The sequence below is a fragment of the Vipera ursinii genome, assembly GCF_947247035.1.
Source record: "Vipera ursinii genome assembly, chromosome: 1".
In the NCBI taxonomy this organism is placed as follows: domain Eukaryota; kingdom Metazoa; phylum Chordata; class Lepidosauria; order Squamata; family Viperidae; genus Vipera; species Vipera ursinii.
In genome coordinates this window covers 1,041,398-1,063,711 of record NC_139512.1, presented here as the reverse complement: position 1 = coordinate 1,063,711, position 22,314 = coordinate 1,041,398, and the positions used below count along the sequence as shown (strand labels likewise).

General features: G+C 40.5%; 2 protein-coding genes across 2 annotated transcripts in view; one reads left to right on the top strand and one right to left on the bottom strand.

Moving 5' to 3' along the window:
• The window catches only part of RPL36 (ribosomal protein L36), a 343,666-nt gene that overhangs the window by 95,623 nt on the left and 225,729 nt on the right, over positions 1-22,314 (bottom strand). The gene's annotated exons all lie outside the window — the stretch shown is intronic.
• Positions 1-22,314, top strand: part of INSR (insulin receptor) — a 92,563-nt gene that overhangs the window by 58,629 nt on the left and 11,620 nt on the right. The window contains exons 3-10 of the mRNA XM_083348849.1: positions 6,303-6,618; positions 7,959-8,104; positions 8,837-8,981; positions 9,268-9,482; positions 10,940-11,066; positions 12,237-12,484; positions 13,982-14,149; positions 15,561-15,759. Coding sequence (XP_083204975.1) covers positions 6,303-6,618; positions 7,959-8,104; positions 8,837-8,981; positions 9,268-9,482; positions 10,940-11,066; positions 12,237-12,484; positions 13,982-14,149; positions 15,561-15,759 — 1,564 coding nt within the window. The remainder of the gene's footprint in view (positions 1-6,302; positions 6,619-7,958; positions 8,105-8,836; positions 8,982-9,267; positions 9,483-10,939; positions 11,067-12,236; positions 12,485-13,981; positions 14,150-15,560; positions 15,760-22,314) is intronic.

The window sequence follows — 22,314 nt, the reverse complement described above, 5'->3', positions numbered from 1 at the left end:
CATTGTTCCGCTAACAGATCTCTGATCATCTTTGTGATTTCTGTGTACTTTAACAAGGAGAGATTGTGTCTGTGCAAGTAAGACTGCACAGACACTGCTCAAGACATTGGTTCTAGGTATCTGGAATTTTGAATGTAAAGTTAAGTTTCCCCAAACTACACTTTATCCACTGACCTACAACATGAGTACAATAGAAGATATCACACTGTCTTCTAAGAAAATGAGACTATGTGTCCTCACATCTAAATATGGGACTGTTGTCAAATACTTGGAGTTGCTTTCATGCACTGATTATTTGTGAGTTCGTTTTGGCAGTTCTGTGTTCTCCAAGTGATCGATTATATGCCATCAAACTCTTACTGACTCTTAATGACCATGTGGATAGTTTTTTTTTTCTAGCTTTCATATCTTCCAGCGATGCCCCCATTGCCATTATAACTTCCATAGTGAGCAAAGTCTTTGCATAATGTATCCAAAATAGGATAATTTAAGCCTCCTGTATCAAATGAAAACCTCTGCATTGATTTGTTCTAGGTTCCATTTGTTTTCCTGGATCTCCATGAAATTCTCAAAAGTCTTCTCCAATATTAAAGTCCAAAAGCATCAATATTCTTCCTATGCTGCTTCTTTAAACTTCAACCTTTGCTTCCATAGAGTATTCTCCTAGTATCACTTAGAAATTTTTTAGTAATAGCTGGAAGAATTCTTCACATTAACTGAAAGGCATAAAAATCCTGTTCAGCTTGCTATTCCAGTCACTGTTCTGATTTCAGGCAGACTGCAGAAAAATTGGTCTTACTTGGGGGAGGGATCTCTGTAAAATGGACATCAAAGATGATTGGGGGACTGGAGGCTAAAACATATAGGGAACGGTTGCTGGAATTGGGTATGTGTAGTTTAATGAAGAGAAGGGTGAGGGGTGACATGATAGCAGTGTTCCAATATCTCAGGGGCTGCCACAAAGAAGAGGGAGCCAACCTGTTCTCCAAAGCACCTGAAAGCAGGACAAGAAGCAATGGATGGAGACTAATCAAGGAGAGAAGCAACCTAGAACTCAGGAGAAACTTCCTGACAGTTGGAACAATTAACCAGTGGAACAGCCTGCCTCCAGAAGTTTTGAATGCTCCAACACTGGAAGTTTTTAAGAAGAGATTGGACAAGCATTTGTCTGAAATGGTACAGATTTTCCTACCTGAGCAGGGGGTTGGACTAGAAGACCTCCAAGGACCCTTCCAACTATTCTATTCTGTTCTGTTCTGTTCTGTTCTATTCTATTCTATTCTATTCTATTCTATTCTATTCTATTTTATTCTATTCACAGTGAATATTTACAGTTGACTAAAATTAAGGGACTAAAATTAAGGGACGCAGTGGCTTCTCGATCAGAAGGTTGGCAGTTTGGCGGGTCGAATCCTGAGTGCTGCATAACAGAGTGAGCGCCTGTTACTCTTCCCAGCTTCTGCCAACCTAGCAGTTCGAAAGCACGTAAAAATGCAAGTAGAAAAATAGGGACCACTATGGTGGGAAGGTAACAGCGTTCCGTGCACCTTTGGCGTCTAGTCATGCCGGCCACATGACCACGGAGACGTCCTTGGACAAGCGCTGGCTCTTCGGCTTTGAAACAGAGATGAGCACCGGCCCCTAGAGTCGGAGACGACTAGCACGCATGTGTGGGGGAACCTTTACTTTTAACCTTTACCTTAAAATTGGAACTATATTGGCAAGTGAAACTATATTGTTTTCATGAACAGTCTTTAGGTTCATTGTACCTGTTTATAATTCCATGAATCTATTTGCATTGTTCCTGTTCTGGAATACTAAGAAATTGATGCTTGTCCAGCACTGCCATTCCTTTGTTTTTCACACAAGGTGTGGAGGAGATAGCAAACCAGACTTCATCACATGTTCCATGTAGCACAAGTAAAAACAGAAACCTTTTTAGTGTTTAACTCTTTTTGATTTTGTGGTATATCTTGGTAAACTTGATTTCCAAGACTGTGCTGTAAATGTCTTTACATACTTTTGGGATGTTAGGTGGCTACTGTCTTGCCTTCTTAAATCTTTCCCAGAGTTTGACTACTTTTTTGCTGCACTATGCAATCTCTATATCCATTCCTCTACTTAAGTTAAAGCTGAATTTTGTTTGGTGGAGTAGATAGAGATGGCTACAAAATAATCTCTTGCTTCAGCTATTGACACAAACTCTTATTATCTGTCTGTTTATTTTTTCAAAATGTTATGTAGTGCCCAGTTTCCAAGACTCAGGATTATTTTAAATAATTTCCCCCTATCCAGTCGTTATTTGGATATGCTGGAATTGCAGCTTCCCAAATTCTCAGCTAAGATGGCCAGAGAACTGGCTGGAAATTCTGGGCAGGGCACAATACATTTTGAGGGTACAAAGCTGGGGAAAGGTTGTTTCAAAGCAAGGCAATTCCTGTTGAAAAGTGGTCTTTGCTGCTGTTTTTTTTTAATCTTTGGTGCTGAATAAAGAAGATAAAGGTGGTTGTGCTGGATCAGTAAGTTCTGTTAACTTGCATTTGTTACTAATAGCAGTCAGCCCTTATTCTTCAAAAGAATTCAGAGAAGGAAGACATGCAGGAGCCATCTATTTCCTATTTGTTTCCATGAATAATCAAGGATAGACTTCTTCTAGATATAGAAGTTCTATCTTTCTGAGTGGACAACATCTGCCTAGATTTTGGAAGTATATGGGCATACTTTGCTTAATATGGGTATCTGCTAGCCCCTTGTAATCATAAACAGCCAACTGAGCTTTTATAGCTCTTATTTAAATATCCAGAGAAGAATGCTGTTGGTGTGCTTCTTTAAACCTCAGAGATGGTATTTTGTATTGCTCTGAAAATATTCTTATTTGTGGTTTCTCTCTCTCTCTCTTGTACTTCCAAACCAACAGTTGCAACAAACATAATAAGAAAGTACGAGGAAATTGCCTATTACTCTCACAGGGCTGGAAAATAAATCAATTAAGCTCTTGTTGTTTATAGACTACTGTCACTTTCCAGGCTGAGTCATTTTGCAGTCATAACTGCTCTGACTTTTCATGACTCTTTCTTGGGACCGTAGGAACAGAATATTGGAATGAAAACTGTATTCCACTTTTCATTAGTTAACTCTATTAGTGGTTTGAACTACCACAAATATATTTCAGACTATATGATCCTATCAAGATCACTGTAAAAAAACAAAAACAAAAGAAGCTGCTAGAAAACAAACATATACATATGTTAATTTGCTTTTGCATTATAATTGACATATCATAGAAGAAGTGAGAAACTCAGTGCCCTTCCTGCTCTCAAAAGCTTCATGGTTTCAAAAGATCTATTTTTAAGCCATGTGAGGCTGTGAATCCAGAAGCTTGTGGCTCTGAGATACATATTTTGATCGAAATCTGCCTATTGGCTTTAGATGCCCAGTAGTTTTCGCTGTAAAACAGGTCTCTCTTGTGGCCCTGAGCTTACTGTATGTTACCTCTTCACTTCTGGAGAGTAGCAACTATAAGGTAAGAGGAGTAGTTTTGATATTTTCTAATGGTGATCCCCCAGCGACTTTAGAAAAAAAATGCTTTCTTCCTGATTATCATTTTGCTCAACTAAGGACATTTCAGAGCTAGATATTACTTAGCTATTTCAGTTCCTTATTTTGTCTGTATATCTTACTCCAGCCTTGCCCATAGGACTTGCTATTCGCTAGGAAGTAGAGCAGAGTCTCCAACCTTTCTGGCTTCGAGGACTGGAGGGAAGGAGAGCAGTTTCAAAATCGGTGTGTGCGCACACAGGGCCATGCACACTGGTGCCGCACTAGCAGCCCCGTTTGCCCATGCGGCATACACTGGTGCCATACACAGGCACGAACAGCTGTGCACCCCCCACGGTGCCTAGCGGCGCATGTGCAAACGGGTTGCGGACACCCGCCCTGCGCTAGCATCCCCGTTCGCGCCCACGCACATGCTCAAACGGCCTCAGGCACTAGCGTGAGGGGGGGGGAAATGCGCACTGACATGTGCCAGCCAGCCATTTCTGCGGGCCAAGCCATTTCTGCGGGCCAAGCGCCCGTGGCCCTCTCCCGGGCCGCGGACCATAGGTTGGGGACCCCTGGAGTAGAGCCTTCTGACAATGAACTGGCACAGAGAATAGCATGTGATTCCTTTCTTGCATTGGTGGGGAGGCAGCTCCATAGCCATTTAGCAAAGAGACAGACACTAGCTTCTCTATGGAGAGATTCTGTCCTTCCTCTGAAGTCTACAGTTCTACTTGTTTTGTACATTAAACTATGTACGTTGCCATTCCACCCCCTCCATACGTGTATCACCAGCTTTTCTGTGCTGAAAGAATTAAAGTTGAGTAAACAAAATTAAGGCCGTGCCAGTCTAGATTCTAAAAGGCATGTTCCAAAACTGATATTAGTGTGTTTGAGTGGACTCATAATAAAAGTATAACAAGCATCACAAAGAAGGAGGTCCTGTGGGAAGGGGCTGGTGGACTGAAGGTAGATTTTTTTGGGAGAAACAAAATAGAAGAAGCCTTTATAAATTAAGAATGGATGGTGAATGGTGTGGGATCAAAAATTAAAAGTTCATGTTTGTACTTGGGCTGAACTGAAACACATGGAATTTGGTCTTGTGACAATAAGATGCCACATTGCAAAATTTTAAATAAAACTAGATGTTTAGACTTGGGATCTTGGGGTCTACCACATGGTCCTAATGGTATCAATATGCCCAAGGATACCTCTTTTGCTGCTTGCCAAATAACATGTCAACTTGACTTTTTATATTTTTAAAATATAATTTTTTAATATGTTTATTAAACCTACAGCCATGGTGGCACAGTGGTTACAGCGTAGTACTGCAGGCTAATTTGGCTGACTGATATCTGCCAGCAGTTTGGCAGTTTTGAGTCTCACCGGCTCAAGGTAGACCCAGCCTTCCATCTTTCCGAGGTCGGTAAAATGAAGACCCAGATTGTTGGGGGCAATGTACTGACTCTGTAAACCACTTAAAGAGGGCTGTAAAGCACTGAGAATTGAGAACAATCAACCAATGGAACAGATTGCCTTCAGAAGTTTGTTTGTTTGTTTGTTTGTTTATTTATTTATTTATTTATTTATTTATTTATTTATTTATTTATTTTTGGGACTTATATGCCGCCCTATCTCCCGAAGGACTCAGGGCGGCTAACAACAATAAAAATACAGCAATGCAAAAGTTTAAAAGAATTAAACTAACAGCCCCAATAAACTAATGAAAATTAATAAATTAAAATTTAAAAACATTTTAAAAATCCCTATCGTCAGTCCAGGTCAGCCTGATGGAAAAGGAATGTTTTAAGGCCGTGACGAAAGGACTGGAGATCCGGGCCGTCCGAAACTCAAGGGGGAGTTGGTTCCAAAGGGCTGGTGCTCACACAGAGAAGGCCCTCCCCCTGGTGGTCGCCAGCCGACATTGTCTAGCCGACGGCACCCTGAGGAGGCCCTCTTTGTGTGAGCGCGCTGGGCGATGGGAAGTCGTTCCCAGCAGCAGGCGGTCCTGTAGATATCCCGGGCCTAGGCCATGTTGTTGGTGCTTCATCACTGGAGCCTTTCAAGAAGAGACTGGGCTGCCATCTGACAGAAATGGTGTAGGGACTCCCGCTTGGCCTGGGGGTTGCACTAGATCAGGGGTCCCCAACCCCTGGTCCATGGACCACTACCAGGCTGCAGCATGCCAGCAACCGGGCCGCACAAACAAGCAAAGCCCCATCTGCAAGATGCAGGCAGCACACAAAACTACGCACCCTTCGGTCCGCGGAAAAACCTCTCTCCACGGAACTGGTCCCTGGTGCCCAAAAGGTTGGGGACCTCTGGACTAGATGATCTACAAGGTCCTTTCCTAGTCTAGTCTGGTCTAGAATTGCTATTTGAAAAATAGGAATCCATCTTGCTGTAAAGAATGAGCCTTTTGTATCATCATGATTTAAAGAATGCCTCTTGTCTTTAGCTAGGATTCCTAAGCTTTCTTAGAAAATAAAAATGGCAAGTGATGCAGCCCACTGTGTTCACTGGAAATGCACTTTACTGTTTAGAAAAAGGGCAAAGGTAAGCAGAAGTAATAAAATCAATCTGCTGGATGGTGGGAGTGGCAATTGACATTCTGGTAAATAGCCATAAAGTTCTCATTTATGGGGGAACTCTCGTGTGTCTAGTATACTTTGATGAAGCAATAAAGGTAGTTTTCTTTGAGGTGAGGAGCATCTCCTTCTAAAAGTGCCTAGTAATCATCTCTTCTTGTTTCTCTTCTCCAGTGTGTCCTCCCACATGCAAGTCTCAGGGCTGTACCCCAACTGGCAAGTGCTGCCATACAGAGTGCCTTGGCAACTGCCTTGAGCCCAACAATTCACGCAAGTGTGTGGCGTGCCGGAATTTCTTTTTGGATGGCAAGTGTATAGAAACATGTCCACCTAATTACTATCGCTACAAAGGCTGGCGGTGTGTGACTTTTGACTTCTGTCAGGAGCTGCACAATAAATGTAAGATGGCCCGCAAGTCTGAATGCCATGTTATCCACAATGGCGAATGCATCTCTGGTTGCCCTTCCGGTTACATCTTGAACTCTACCAAGTGAGTTCTTCTTTTTTATCTTTATCTTCTTACTGCTGTGTAGAAATAGCTGGGTTTTGAGAGGTATATCAGGATTACTAGCAAATAAATTACAAATGAGAAATAAAGAAATAAAGAAGGGGGGGGAAAATAGCATTTTGTGCCAAGAAATAACAAAGAAACTTGGAATCCAAAATACTGGGACGTTTTCAGATTTGTAGTGCTGTCATAGTTCTCAATAAGAATAGAAATGCTCTTTTTCTCCACGTAACATTAAAGTCAAGAGTAGAGCTAAATCATGAATACTTACTTTCTAAGTATAACTCAGATATATTCTGCACACTGTGCTAGTCATTTTAGATTAGGCAGTATTGATTGGAAATATACTTAATGTATGCATATATTATTTAAAAGCAACTTAGTACTTCTGCAGTTTATGGAATTGAATGAAATGATAAATATATATGCTCATATTTGTGCTGTCTTCCAAATCCTTGGAAAACATTCCTTGGTTTTCAGTATTTGGAACTTGCCTCCTTCCAGCTCATCATAAATTTTGTAAAGAGACTGGATTTTCTGATTCATTAGTTCTTATGTTGTAAAGAGGGGAAAAATGAAGAGCAACGTATCCACAGGGAAGAGGAAATGGACAATTCGAAGCATTCTCAATTTAAAAAAAAATAGATAACTGGCAATTCAATTGTTTATCACAGGAGAGCTTGTTTCTATTTCTATTTTATTTCTATTTTGGTTCTTAATTTTAAGCTGCTCAGAGTTGTATGAAGATTGTGTAGCCTGTAAAATAAACAAATGGTAAATCAGATATTTTTCTGAATATTAGTATTAATTGTAATATTTTTCAGTTCATTTCATTCCAAGGACTTTAAACTAATATGGGGTTTTGAGCCTGGTGGCAGTTTTTTTTGCTTTTCTGCAAATAAATGCATCCTAGTATGATAGCGTTGTGCTGGCAATATACCATCTATGTTATCTGCCTACCTATTTCACCATCATAGATTTTTTTTAAATCCTACCAGATGATTGAACCCAGTGCAAAAATCATGTTTGAAATTTGAATTATTAAGAAACGAGGAAGATAACAAACCAACGTTACCATGGGGACAGGATGGTAGCTATATTGTCAAATCCTTCATCCTGGCTGAGGCGTGAAAAAAATGGCCAGAAGAGATTAGCTAATTATTAAGGCATCACCTGTTTGCAGATTGTAGGCTCTTGTAATAGTGGCTATAAACTCTAGAATCCTTTCCTAGATTGGAAAAGTTAGTATTTTATTGCGCCATTATCCCTTATATTAAGCATTCGATAGCTTGAATGATCTCCTCTGGTATTTTCTTTTTCAGCTTGCTTTGCACACCCTGTGCGGGTCTTTGTCCAAAAACATGTGACGTGGGTGAAGAAAAGATCATTGATTCGGTTACCGCTGCACAGGCGCTCCGAGGCTGCACCATTGTGAATGGAAGTTTGATTATCAACATTCGTGGAGGAAGTGAGTGTCTGCATCTGGTTTTACTTTGTACCAATCAAGAGAAAGTGTAAACATTTTTTTCTGTCCAGTAACCATGCCTTGCCCACAAACATGGCAGTGATGAGCAGGGACTAAAATTGCAACTTTTTTTTTTTAAAGTTTGGGGAAGGGATGATGGAATATCTGAAGTTAGGCTTGGAGGATATTCCAAAATTTTAATCCATCAGAAAGCCACAATTTGGACAGTGTATTTTCAATAATGTAAATTTACAAAGTTTGGGAGTGTAAAAGTGTGGCCTAAGGGCCAAATGTGGCCTGCTGACATCTCTTTTTCAGGGTACGTTAAAGAGGAAACTGGCAGATTTAAATCTTGCAAAAACATAAGGAATCTATTTCATCTCTTAACATCCCCCCCCTTTGTAGATACTATTCACTTCCTTAATGCAGTTCTCAAAAGCTTGACTGTGGAAGTTCTGCACTCCTATCATGGGTAGTCCAACCCAGGCCTAATAAGATAAACAAACACATTAGTAAAGGACAAAGGAGCAATGCCTGAGAAAGACATATGGTTGCCTTGGGTCATGTCATTTGCCTCTGTTGTGGGCCATGGAAGCTACTTGCTGATGGGTCATCCTCGGTGGTTGTAATGGTGACTTTGGCTGCTTCGCATAGGTTAGGACCCAGTATAAATAAGCAGCTGTTCTTCGTTCATAATTTTGTGGCTTGAATGGCTGATGTTTCATCCTCCTTTAGCTAACATTGCTGCTGAGTTGGAAGCCAACCTTGGTTTGATTGAAGAAATCTCAGGTTATTTGAAAATCCGTCGCTCCTATGCCCTCGTCTCTCTCTCTTTTTTCCGCAAGCTGCACCTGATCAGAGGACAGACTTTGGAAGTAGGGTGAGTTCAGTTCTTCAGAGATATCTCGAACCCCTGAAAATACCATTGAGAGCATTGGTATCTTTCCCCACTGTTGCATCATTATAAAATAAGCAAGTCAATCTGCTATTAAAGACACAGGGGTTAGGACAAGTGACAGTAGCTTTGGACCTCCCGTTCTTTGGTCCCTACTATCGTTTTGAGGGGGATTTAGAAATGAGAGCTGATTACAAAAGAGGCAGCTTGGCAGTCTCCTCTTTCTTTTTTTGGCATTTGTTTTCTTCATGTCCTTCTCTTTCTTATCCAGAAATTATTCATTTTATGCCCTGGACAACCAGAATCTCCGCCAGCTTTGGGACTGGAGCAAGCACAATCTCACTATTGCCCGGGGGAAGCTTTTCTTCTATTACAATCCCAAATTGTGCCTGTCAGAAATCCATAAAATGGAAGAGATCTCAGGAACAAAAGGGCGCCAGGAGAAGAATGATATTGCTGTCAAGACCAACGGTGACCAGGCTTCTTGTAAGGATGAATTGCTGCTATCCAAGGAATAATAATGAATAATTCTAAAATGATACGTCTTTTCTTAATTATGGATGAGCGGAGGCTGAACATTATCTTACCGGTTAGGATGCCCATAGATACACTCTTGGTGTATCTGTGTGCATTTATGTACATCTTAAGTAAGGTTTATTATTTCACAGCCTCTAGTTTTTGGTGTTCATTAGAAAATTATTATTTTGCATTAAGACTTAGGGGTCAGGCAAAGGCAAAAAGACATATTTCTCTCAGTGACTTTAGGAATCATGCTACTATTCTCACTTTGCCTTGGGGTTAGTAATTGCCCACTAGTGTGGTTGAAGCTTTATTTTAATCTCAGAGCAATGAGGAGAGGAAGTGGGCATTGGTCCAGAACCATACATTTGTTGTGTTTTGGCTTTTGTTTCCTTCTGGGAATGTTTCTGCATTCAGAGATGTAGCTTCCAAATTGGTAACATCCTGTTTATGTATGCTATGTATTTTCCGACTCACTTGCAAAGCCAATCCAGCCCTCTTTTATGAATTTCTGCCAGGCTGGCAAAGCACAGGACAATTTGTCCCCACAGCCTCCCTTAGCAATAGCACATATGTGTGTGAGAGGCTCTCTGTCTTCTCTCCATAAATCAGAGGGGCTTGATTTCTATGGCCATGGCTGCCTGCATTTTATTAATTCAATGGAGGATGGGGGTGGGGTAACAACGATCATACTTCCCCCTCTTTCTCTCCCTCTACCTCCATTTTCAGATTTATTTTTTTTTTAAAAAAAAAACAACCCAGTCCCTTATTTCTGATACTCCAGTGTGTTCTTCATGTTCTTCTGATTCAAGCCAGTTTGGTCTAGTGGTTGAAGGCACTAGGCTAAAAACCAGGAGAATATGAGTTCTATTCCTGCCTTAGGCATAAAAGTTGGCGGGTGACTTTGGACCACATACATCCTCTCAGCCCAACTCACCTTGCTGGGTTATTGTGGTGGGGAAAATAGGAAGGAGTATTAGGTATGCTTGCCATTATTTATAAAAAATAATAAAGGCAGGATATAAATAAATACAATGAATAAATAAGCTATTTCCCATGATGGCTTTTTCATTAACATCTATTTTGGTCTCTGACTGGTTTACCATGATATTTCAGCCCTGGTTTTCCATGATATTTCAGTTTCATTTGATAGTAACCCCCAAAATAGGTGGGTACAAATCGTTGGGTACAGTGAGATGGGTCATATATAAATTAACATATGAAGGAAAATTCCATGCTCTTGACTCTCTCTTCTAATTCACCATTACTTTTCTGTTGAACTAACATCACTTCTATGGGACTCAAGAGTATGGGACTTAATTTTCTGGATACAGTATGAAATATTCAATTTGGTATGGTCGTACCATTGGTTTTTTTTTATGTACAAATGCTTACTGATACAAATGTGATGTCATTCTCTGCAGGTGAGAATGAAGTGCTAAAGTTTACTAAGATAAAAACATCCAGTGACAAAATTGTACTGAAATGGGAGCCATACTGGCCATTGGACTTCCGTGACCTTTTGGGCTTCATGGTGTTCTATAAGGAAGCGTGAGTAAACAATCCCTGTTAAAATTAGGTTCCCAGATAGTGACGCCTACATTGTGCAGTGCCAGAACAATAAGGCTGAAAAAGGTTAGTGGTCATATAGACAGCAATCTAAAAAGTACCGGAATTGCAGTCGAAAAAGCTAATACAATACTGGGTTGCATAAACAAGATCACGTAAAGTATTGGTACCGCTTTATAAAACCCTACTAAGACCACAGCTGGGTTATACTACAAAAAGATGTTGAGACTTTGGAAAAAGTTCAGAGAAGAGCAACTAAAATGATCAAAAGCCTGGAGACTAAAACATATGAAGACTGGCTGCAGGACTTGGGTTTGGCTAGTCTAAAGAAAAGAAGAAACAGGGGCAACATGATAGCAGCATTCCAGTATTTGAGGGGCTGCCACAAAGAAGAGGGGATCAAACTATTCTCCAAAGCACCAGAGGGCAGGACAAGAAACAATGGTTGGAAACTGACCAAAGAGAGAAGCAACCTGGAATTAAGGAGAATTAAGAATTGTTTAAGTGAGGACAATTAACCAGTGGAACAGCTTGCCTTCAGAAATCCTGGGCGCTCCATCACTGGAGATTTTTAAGAAGAGACTAGACAGTCACTTGTCTGAAATCATATAGATTCTCCTGCTTGAGTGGGTGGTTGGACTAGAAGGCCTCCGAGGTCCCTTCCAGCTCTATTCTAGTCTATTCTAAATTATTACTCTTATGCTTACCTTTAAAAAGCCTTCACATTAAAAGAAATAAATAACGGCAGCTCTGTCAAAACATCAGTTATATGTTCAGTAGGCAAAAAACATCATGGCCTCAGCTTGTGTTTATAACTCAAGTGGAGGCTATCAAGTTGCCAGAGGGAATAGCTTCGTGTAGTATTGATGCACTTCTCCTTGAGTGCTGGGCTTTACCACCGTATTACACCAAAATTGGCGTTCTTTCTTTGCTTGGCCTATTTGACCATTTTAGGCTGACATGATTCTCTGCACACCTAGCGCTCACTATCATTCGCCAGTCTAGTTAGAGAGAAGAGTTCTTATTCCTCTCCATAATTTTGCATTTGCAGCCGTTGACCTCATTTAAAATGAATAGCATATTTCTTCCTATGTGCACGTATTGCTTGTCTGAAACAGCAGCTAGTGTCCTTTCCTTTCCTTTTTGGGCTAGTCCCTTCCGGAACGTGACGGAATTTGATGGCCAGGATGTTTGTAGCTCCAACAGCTGGACAGTGGTGGATATTGACCCTCCTTCCCGGTCGTCTGAAGCCAAAGCCAAAGAACCTGGGTATCTGATGCGGAACCTGAAAGCCTGGACTCAGTATGCCATTTTTGTGAAGACACTGGTCACTCATACAGACGAGCAGAAAATCTATGGGGCAAAGAGCGAGATCATATACATCCGAACTAACGCTTCTGGTGAGCAGTGCGACCGTCTTGCAATGTACAGGAACCGCCAGTCAAAACAGTTCTTGGGGGGAGGATGGTTATAATTGATCCCCTAACTTAATAATGATATACTATGTAATTATTTTAATATATTGCTGCAGAGTTGGTTGGAAAAGACTTGTAGGTCACTTAGTGTGACCTCTTTCACAGCAGAAATCCAGCAACCATCTTCCCTTAAATAGCCCCAGCTCCTATTTGAAAATCTTTATCAATTCTTAACACCAGGAAATTCCTTATAATATTCATCTGAATCTTTTTTAATTCAGTTTCTTTGGTCCTCGCCCCACTCTTTCTTTTGGCAAAATAGGTCCACTTTTGTATGTGGCGTCCTTTTAGATATTTATAGATTTCTATTTATAATTATAATTTATAATTGAGTGAGCGCCTGTTACTCGTCCCAGCTTCTGCCAACCTAGCAGTTCGAAAGCACGTAAAAATGCAAGTAGAAACATAGGGACCACTACGGTGGGAAGGTGACAGCGTTCCGTGCGCCTTTGGCGTCTAGTCATGCCGGCCACATGACCACGGAGACGTCCTCGGACAAGCGCTGGCTCTTCGGCTTTGAAATGGAGATGAGCACCAGCCTCTAGAGTTGGAAACGACTAGCACGCATGTGCGGGGAACCTTTACCTCTTAATATCTCCCCTAAATTTTCTCTTGCAAGCCAAAGTTGCCCAGATCCTTTAACTCAGGGGTCTTCAAACTTGGCCCTCAGGGGTCTTCAAACTTGGCCCTTTTATGACTTGTGGACTTCAACTCCCAGAATTCCTCAGCCAGCTTTGCTGGCTGAGGAATTCTGGGAGTTGAAGTCCACAAGTCATAAAAGGGCCAAGTTTGAAGACCCCTGCTTTAACTGCTCCTTATAGGGCTTAGTTTCCAGACCCCTTATCATCTTGGTTCTCCTCTGAATCTGTCTGGCTTCTCTGTGTGCCGTTTAAAGTTCATTATCCAGAAGCGGACGTAACATTCCAAATGCAATCAAACCAGCCCAGAATAAAATAGAGACAATCAAACAGCCCAAAAGGAAGCAAAAACACCCCAAATGCCTCCTCACCAGCAATCAACATTCAGATGAGCAGAGATTAACATTAAACCAACAATCAAGTAGTAAGCAGTACTTGAATATCCCCAGCTACTAACTCAAACAAACAAGTTAACAATAAACAACAGCCCAATCAAGGAACCACGAAGACCAGTCTCACTGACAGTGACAGGGCAAGCAACTAGTATATAAAATGAGAGCAAACCCCAATTCCCTAACAGCAATGATGATATTACCTGGTTTGTAATAAAACATCTGCAAAAAAAAAACAAGCTCAGAGACCACCAAGGGCCCACAGCTGAATTATGAGCTACAAATATTCTCTTCTATTGAGACCCTCATTGTGTGACTTGATGAGGTTTTTGTTCACCTTGTTCCTATTTTTTTGATGGTGTTATATACATACATATTTTTCTTCTCTCCAGTGCCAAGTGTCCCCCAGGATCCAATTTCTATTTCCAACTCTTCATCACAGATCATTCTGAAGTGGAAACCCCCTTCTTATCCCAATGGGAATATTACACATTATATGGTATCCTGGGAACAACAGAGTGAAGACAATGAACTCTATGAACTGGATTATTGTCAAAAGGGTAAGGCAGGCTAGCTGTGTTCCACTCTTTCCAAATGTAAATTTCTGATATTTTCAGAGCAAGTAGGTTGGTTTGCTTATTTAGTCCACTGTGATTCTGTACTCCACATGGGGTTGCCTTTAAAAAGCATCTAGTACTTTTAATTGAAAGAGAATGTAGCAGCCCAGATGTTCAGCTGGACCCTATGGCACCTGTATTGTATCCCTGCATTAGTTCCTGGTAAAAAAACTTCAGGTGCAGTTTGAAGTTCTGGTGTTAACCTATAAAGATCTTTACGGCTTGGCACAAGGCTGCTGCCTGCAAGGCTATATCTTCTTACAGAATTCTGCCCAACTCTATGATTATGCCAGGAGCATCAGCAGATTATTCCCCACTTTCAGTAAGTCAGGAAAGTGATATTCAGAAAAAAGTTACTTTTGGGTGGCACAAGCTGTTTAGGTTGGCCTTTCGCTTGAGATTAGATTTCGCTTGGCCGTCTTTCAGAAGATGTTGACAACTGAGCTGTACCAACAGGCATTTGGATTACAACACCTCTTTGTTGATACTGTTTTTGTGGGGTTTAGTTACGCTTGTATTTTTGTTTAATTGTATCTGTAAGCACCAAGAGTTTCTCGATTACAATAGGGTAAAAATCTAATAAACTAACTCTGGCTGCATTAATTTAATGTAGTAAACCAAACCAAACACTTTATGGCTTAGCACATGTGTATACTCAACTATTATCTGAAGTTTCCAAAAAAAAGTATTGTAGTCAGACATATACATCTTCCTTGTGGTTCCATAAAGCCTTCTATCTCAAACCTGGGGTTTTCCATATACAGTTATTTCTATAAACACGCAATCAACAATCAATAGCTATTTTGGCTGTGCAGCGCTGTTGATTTAACCCTAATTAAGCTTCCTTGATTAACCTGGAAGGGATGGTTTGAGCAACCCTATGCCAACAGCAATTAGCTAAAATGTTTCCACATAACTGGTGTCTCCTACACATGCTGTGCCAATGTTCTCATAATCTCCTGACCAACAGGGTCAATAGGCTATGTAACAACAGGCTGCCTAACCCTTTGATGTGAAGTAAGAAAAGTGTCAAGGAGCACGCAGAAACAAATACTACCTATTTGCAAATCCTTAAATCAAGCATATATTTTTCTGGGATTATACAACTTCTGAGGGCACCTACATGGTCCTGGGAGAAGGAGTAGCTGTTTTAACAAGTTGTAGTCAGGTACTACATTCAATTCCCAAATATATTCAATTGAAGAGTACCTTGCTTGAAGTGTAGCTTCTTTCCAGTATGAATTGTCATTACTTATTCAAAAACACGATGACCTTGAGGCTGTAGTTCCTTTACTGAGCATCAATCTTTTAGGATCATGAAACATAAAAGCTTTACTGCCCATCTGTCCTGCAGGCTTGAAGTTACCCTCTTGGACGTGGTCTCCCCCTCTAGTAGAAGACCACATCAAGCACAATGGGACTGAGGAGGAAAAAAAACCTGAAGATTGTTGTACCTGCCCTAAAACAGATTCTCAGATCCAGAAGGATTTGGAAGAATCTGCCTTCCAGAAGACTTTTGAGAATTACCTCCACAATGAAGTCTTTGTTCAGAGGTAAGTCGCCGAGTGTGGATTTCTTCTGGCTTTAGTGAGGACAGACCTCCTTTTTTGCTATCAAGTAGGAGATGGAAGTATATTAGAGCAGGGGTCCACGTCCTGGTACTGTGCCATGGTCCGTTGGGAACTGGGCCGTGCAAACAACGGACAAACACACGAACGTGTGAAGCTCCATTTGTGAAAGTGGCGGGCGCATGCAAAGCCATCCCTTCTCTTTCTCCCCCCCCCCCCGCCACCGCTGCTGCTGTTGCTGCCAGTCCACACAGCTGAAAAGGTTGGGACCGTTGTGTTAAAGTACTTAGTTTGTAGTACTGAACAATATTAAAGCTATGTGTGAAAACACAGCTATTTCCTTGAGAGATTTTACAAATACTCAATGTAACCGTAATTGATTTTGCTTAAGAATTTTTCTTTCTTGACCAGGCAAGTTTCTAAATTATTCTTTACTTGTGGTGAATATAAATTCCTACCAAATGCATAACAACAACAACAACAACAACAACAATAATATTTTGGAAGGGACCTTGGAGGTCATCTAGTCCAACCCCCTGCTCAGGCAGGAAACCCTACACCATTTCAGGCAAATGGCTGTCCAGTCTCTTCTTAAAAATTTCCAGTGTTGGAGCATTCACAGCTTCTGGAGGCAGGTTGTTCCACTGGTTAATTGTTCTAACTTTCAGGAAGTTTCTCCTTAGTTCTAGGTTGCTTCTCTCCTTGATTAGTTTCCATCCATTGCTTCTTGTCCTGCCTTCAGATGCTTTGGAGAATAGCTTGACTCCCTCTTCTTTGTGGCAGCCCCTGAGATATTGGAACACTGCTATCAGTGTCACCCCTCAACCTTCTCTTCATTAAACTACACATACCCAATTCCAGCAACCGTTCCTTATATGTTTTAGCCTCCAGTCCCCCAATCATCTTTGTTGCTCTTCTCTGTACTCTTTCTAGAGTATGTGTACTGCTTCGTTGAGGAAATGCAGGTGCTACCCTTTAAGCGTTTTTTCATCCTCCCACATCAGCAATTAATGTCATAATACACCTAGTCCTTGACTTATAACCATTTGTTCGGTGACTGTTCAAAGTTGCAGCGGTGCTAAACAAAGGGACTTACAACTAGTTTCCTAAATTAGGGCTGATGGAGCACCCCCATAGTCATGTGAACAAAATTCAGGCTCTGGCAGCCTGCCCTGATTGACAGTCACGGGGGCATTATAATTTCCTCCCCGTGTCCCCCTGTAGTCCACAGCCCCTTTAAACCTGGCTGACCATTGCCATGTTCTTGCTACCCACTGCTAAATAAGCATACCTTCTTCAAGGTCTGAAACCTGGAGACTACAACTATGAAACAAGAACTTGAAAAAAGATCCTGCTGAAGTGATCATAAGTTTGTATTTTAAAGCTCTGGTCTCTGGCTCAGTTAGGTAGTCCATGAAGAGCCAAAACGTAGACCAGCACGCGCACACGCGCGCGCGCGCGCACACACACACACACACACACACACACACACACACACACACAGAGTCTTTTGGGCACCAGGGACCGTTTCTATGGACTGGAGGGGGTTTCGCATACTACCTGCATGCCAAAGATGGGGTTCAGCTGTTTGCATGGCCCGGTTTGTGGCATGCTGCAGACTGGGGCCAGTCCACAGACCAGGGGTTGGGGACCCCTGACATAGACCAACCTGAATGGTATTATCATTTAAGAGAATTTTTTTATACCATGGGTACATGACACCTTAGAAATTATCAAAAATGTACAAAGATAGCTTAAGTCACTGTTGGAAATGTGTAAAACACAGAGGGATATTTTGCCATTTACCACTTGTAAAAAAGCCAAGAAATTTTGGATACAAATACATACAATGATACAAAGAATGTTAAAGATTAATATGCCAAAAGAGAAAAACACCCCACCTTTTTATTGGGAGTTAAGTACACTGAATAGGAAAAGACTCAGGGAAGATTTAGTTTTGTAAATGATCAGAGCAGCAAGATTATTATGTGCACAAAGGTGGAATTCCCACAATGGAGGAATGGATCATAAAAATGTCAGAACTAGAGGAAATGGCAAATCTGATCAGGGAGAAAACAAGTGCTTTTTTATAGACTGGAAAGTTTTTGTGAATATCTTCCTAAAAGAAGAAAAAAAATTGAAATGATGATTTATGGTTTAAAAGATTGAAACAGATGAGAATTAAATAAGGGGATTTCTGGAACAGAGATTATAGGTTTGTTAATATTTACTGAAGAGAAAGTTGGAAGTTATTACATTTCATAACTTTATTTTTTTCCTTTCTCTTTTTTCCCCTGCATTTCTTTTTCTTTAGATTTGCTTTTTTACTTCATGTAAAATCCTTAATACATATAAATAAATCATAAATAAATAAAGGAGCAACCTAAATGGTACTGTTCTGGACTAAGATCCAGTAATAGAGGCAGAAATTGTGAACAACTGCCAAGGAATCTGTTACAATACTCTTTAAGTGGGACAACTAAGGACATAGCAATAACACTGCTCTAAAAGATCACCCTGTATTCTATAAATATTCAACAAGTGAATATTAGCAATCTACCTGTAGAATAAATACATTAGTGCAGTCAGAAGACAAGTGGGCAGAGGAGACAAATAAGAGGGAAGACTTAATAGAGAAAGAGAAGGATGATCAGATTGAAACATGACAATCTCAGCCTTTTTCATGTTCTACTTGAGGTACTAGATCAGGGGTCTTCAAACTTGGCCCTTTTATGACTTGTGGACTTCAACTCCCAGAATTCCTCAGGAATTCTGGGAGTTGAAGTCCACAAGTCATAAAAGGGCCAAGTTTGAAGACCCCTGTACTAGATGGACATCCAAGAGAGAAATGCCTGTAAGATAGTCTGTTACAGTTGAATGTGCATTGTCATCAAGTTCTACAAAAGACCAATAAATTGAATATTAGCATAATAATGATACTGGAAATCTTGATTGTGGATCAGGAGACCCAAAGAATGAGTAGAGACAATAAAATAGTAGTCAAGATTGATTCCTGAAAGGCATTCCCTGTAAGAAGAAATTCCTAAGGCTTAAATCTCTAGTGCAAGTATTGCAAAACAACAAGACAAAAAAGATGCAAAACAATCAGGTGCACCACCAATAATGCCAAAGACTGTGACCCTGTATAACCTGAACAACAGTGTCACACAATCAAGTGGATCAGATGCTGCCATCAGATTCAAAAGGATTGACATTGATGCAAGACGCTAGGAACTTGCCAGAAAAGTGGTGTTCAGAATTCAAGAAAATGCAATCTCAGTTGAATGGAAAACTACCAGTAGTTAATGAACAGTTCACTTGGAATGTGACACAAGACCGGAAAATGGGTTAGAAGATAGCGTAAAGGAATCCCTCCATGATTTAGTCTCCAAAACAGGGATAAATTCCAAAGCGAGAGAAGAAATAAAGGGGTTGGGGGGGAAGGACTAACCAGAGGAAAAGAAAGAGCAACATTCACCACTTTTATCAGGGAAAAATTCTCCCAGATCCTCAGGGAACAGTTGTACCTCCCAGCACAGAAAGCTTTCATATCACGAGTCAGATCTTTGAACTATGTAGTCCTGCATTGCTGATGTTGACTGGTAACCATATTAAGTGAGTCAGTGTTTTCAACAAAGAGCAGCCATTTGATATGGAAGACTTATAGCCATCTCTTTGCATCATTTGTATGTCAGGAAAGAACATAACAGGATCCATAAATACATCATCATATGTATAACGTACCCATGGTCTATATTAATAGAGTTCTATACAGTAGATAAAAGAAAATATGCTCAAGTATATTCAACAAGTATGTCTTGAGAGGTCCTTGATCTAAGAAGATTCTCTGTTTTAATGAATTGAAATCCTCTATAATTTATCTCCAAAAGCCAGAACAGGGAATTTGGGATGTTTTTTTTTGTCATTAGGAAAAAGATTGGAAATAAATTATCACTATAGTACCCTGAATATAGATATACAGGGAGTTTATATATTCATCTAAGGCATATAATAGGGCATGGGTTTGGATGTATTACCTTGCTTATATCTCTGATTAGAGAGATTAACAACAGTATGTTGATTTGCAAAGTAGATGTTGGGGAATTGCCAGCTAGACTGGAGGAAGAGGTCAAGAGAGGACTTAGCTTATAATTGTTGCATAGCCACAAACCACATAAGCATGACTTCCCCCAAACTCTATGAAGCCTTATCTAGTTATTTCCAGGGGAAGGCAAGGATTCTGGTAAGATTCTTCTAACATAGAAGAAGAAACAAAGTTACAACCCGAGGCTATTCACAAGTGGTTCTGCTTGATTGTGTGGTTTCTGGATTAGACACCAAACTTATCTAGAATCACATGAGCAAGTTTGGGGTAAAACTAGGCTTTTGGTTGTGCTTACAGTATGTTGGCCATAAACTAACCAGAGGCGTGAGTACATTAAGACCAGTTAGCTTGGTATACATCTTCTCTACCTTATTAAAAACCATTATATAAAAATCTTGGTTGAGCTAAGTCATGAGGAAACTTAGAAGTCAGTAGCTGTGGATCCCTTTAAGGATGATCATGGCGTATAGAAGATTGCAAATTACAATGTAAGAATAAACGGCAAAAAGCATAGGTTAACAATAAAAATAAAAGAAACAAAAATGTTATGTTTCCGTAATACTAATAGAAAGGGGAACAATATATTGTAGTCATTCTGATTAAAAATGGGTGTAATCTTGTCAAGCATTGTTAATTAATATTTACTTGTTTATTTATTGAGTATATCACGTTTATATCCCCCCACAATTATACACAGGCTTTTAGTAGCTTGCAACTTGAAAGAAAAATAATGTGGTGTGGCTTTATGCCAGTTAGGAGGAGTACAACACAAATCTTTGTTTGTTAGTAAATCATTCAGGAATGTATGAATGTTTAACACACAATAAAACATAAGTTTGTCGCTTTAGAGAAGTGTATAACAAATACAGTGGAATTAAGAAATAGTTTGTGCAATATGAAGTTTGTTTGCTGAATGATAAGAGTGGTGTATGTTGGAAATCCAGCATACATGGAAACAAATAGAATGCTTCATGCACAGTTCAGTATAATGATGATATTTAAGGAATGCTTGTGATGATGGTAGTGTACTTTGTATGCAGGTTTATGGTGAATATTAGACATATTGTAAAATGTAAAAAGGAGCATGAATCTGAAAAATAATGTATCAAAGATCAAGGTGTTTGACGGGAAATATGCATTGAATAATTGCACATTATGCATAAAAGGCCCCAAACCGGAGCACACAGATCACTTTGTACACCTTGATACTACTTGCTAAACATGAGGAATTGGGGGGGGGGAAACTATGAAGATGTGCAAATACTGTTGTTGTTGTTAGCTGTGAAGCCGTGTCCGACCCAACGCCACGCTATGGACAATGTTCCTCCAGGCCTTCCTGTCCTCTACCATCTTCTGGAGTCCATTTAAGCTCATGCCTACTGCTTCAGTGACTCCATCCAGCCACCTCATTCTCTGTCGTCCCCTTCTTCTATTGCCCTCGATCTTTCCCAGCATTAGGCTCTTCTCCAGTGAGTCCTTCCTTCTCATTAGGTGGCCAAAGTATTTGAGTATTTGAAGAAGGAGAGTGCAAAACTTGGGTTGACACTTAACATTAAGAAAACCAAGAACATGGCATCCGGCCCTCTCAATTCCTGGCAAATGGATGGGGAAGAAATGGAGGTAGTGACAGATTTTATTTTCCTGGGCTCCAAGATCACTGCAGATGGGGACTGTAGCCAAGAAATTAAAAGACGCTTGCTCCTGGGGAGGAAAGCCATGGCAAATCTAGACAGCACACTAAAAAGCAGAGACATCACCCTGTCAACAAAAGTGCGTATAGTCAAGGCTATGGTCTTCCCAGTTGCAATGTATGGCAGTGAAAGTTGGACCATAAAAAGGCTGAGCGCCAAAGAATTGAGGCCTTTGAACTATGGTGCTGGAGAAGACTCCTGTGAGTCCCTTGGACTGCAAGGTGATCAAACTAGTCAGTCCTAGAGGAGATCAACCCTGATTGCTCTTTAGAAGGCCAGATCCTAAAGCTAAAACTCAAATACTTTGGCAAATACTGGTATAATGCATAATGTGTGGTCTATTGTGAAACATGAATGTTGAAAGAAGCAAAAATGGTCCTGTCTAAAAATGGCTTTCTGCTTATTTGTTATGGAAGTGAAAGCTGTGTCAGAAAAACACCAAAACAGCTTCAGTATAAGTGTAATCCTTGACTTAAAACAGTTTATTTAGCAACCATTCAAAGTCACAGCAGCACTGAAAAAGCAACTTATAACTGTTTTCCCCACTTATGACTATTGCAGCATCCCCATAGTCACATGGTCAAGATTCATATGCCTAGCAACTGACTCACATTTAGGATGGCTGCAGTGTCCCGGGGTCACGTGGCAAAGTGAATGGGGAAGCCAAGTTCACTTAATAACTCTGTTACTATCTTAACAATTGCACAACTGTTGCAAGAAAAGTTATAAAATGGGGCAAAACTC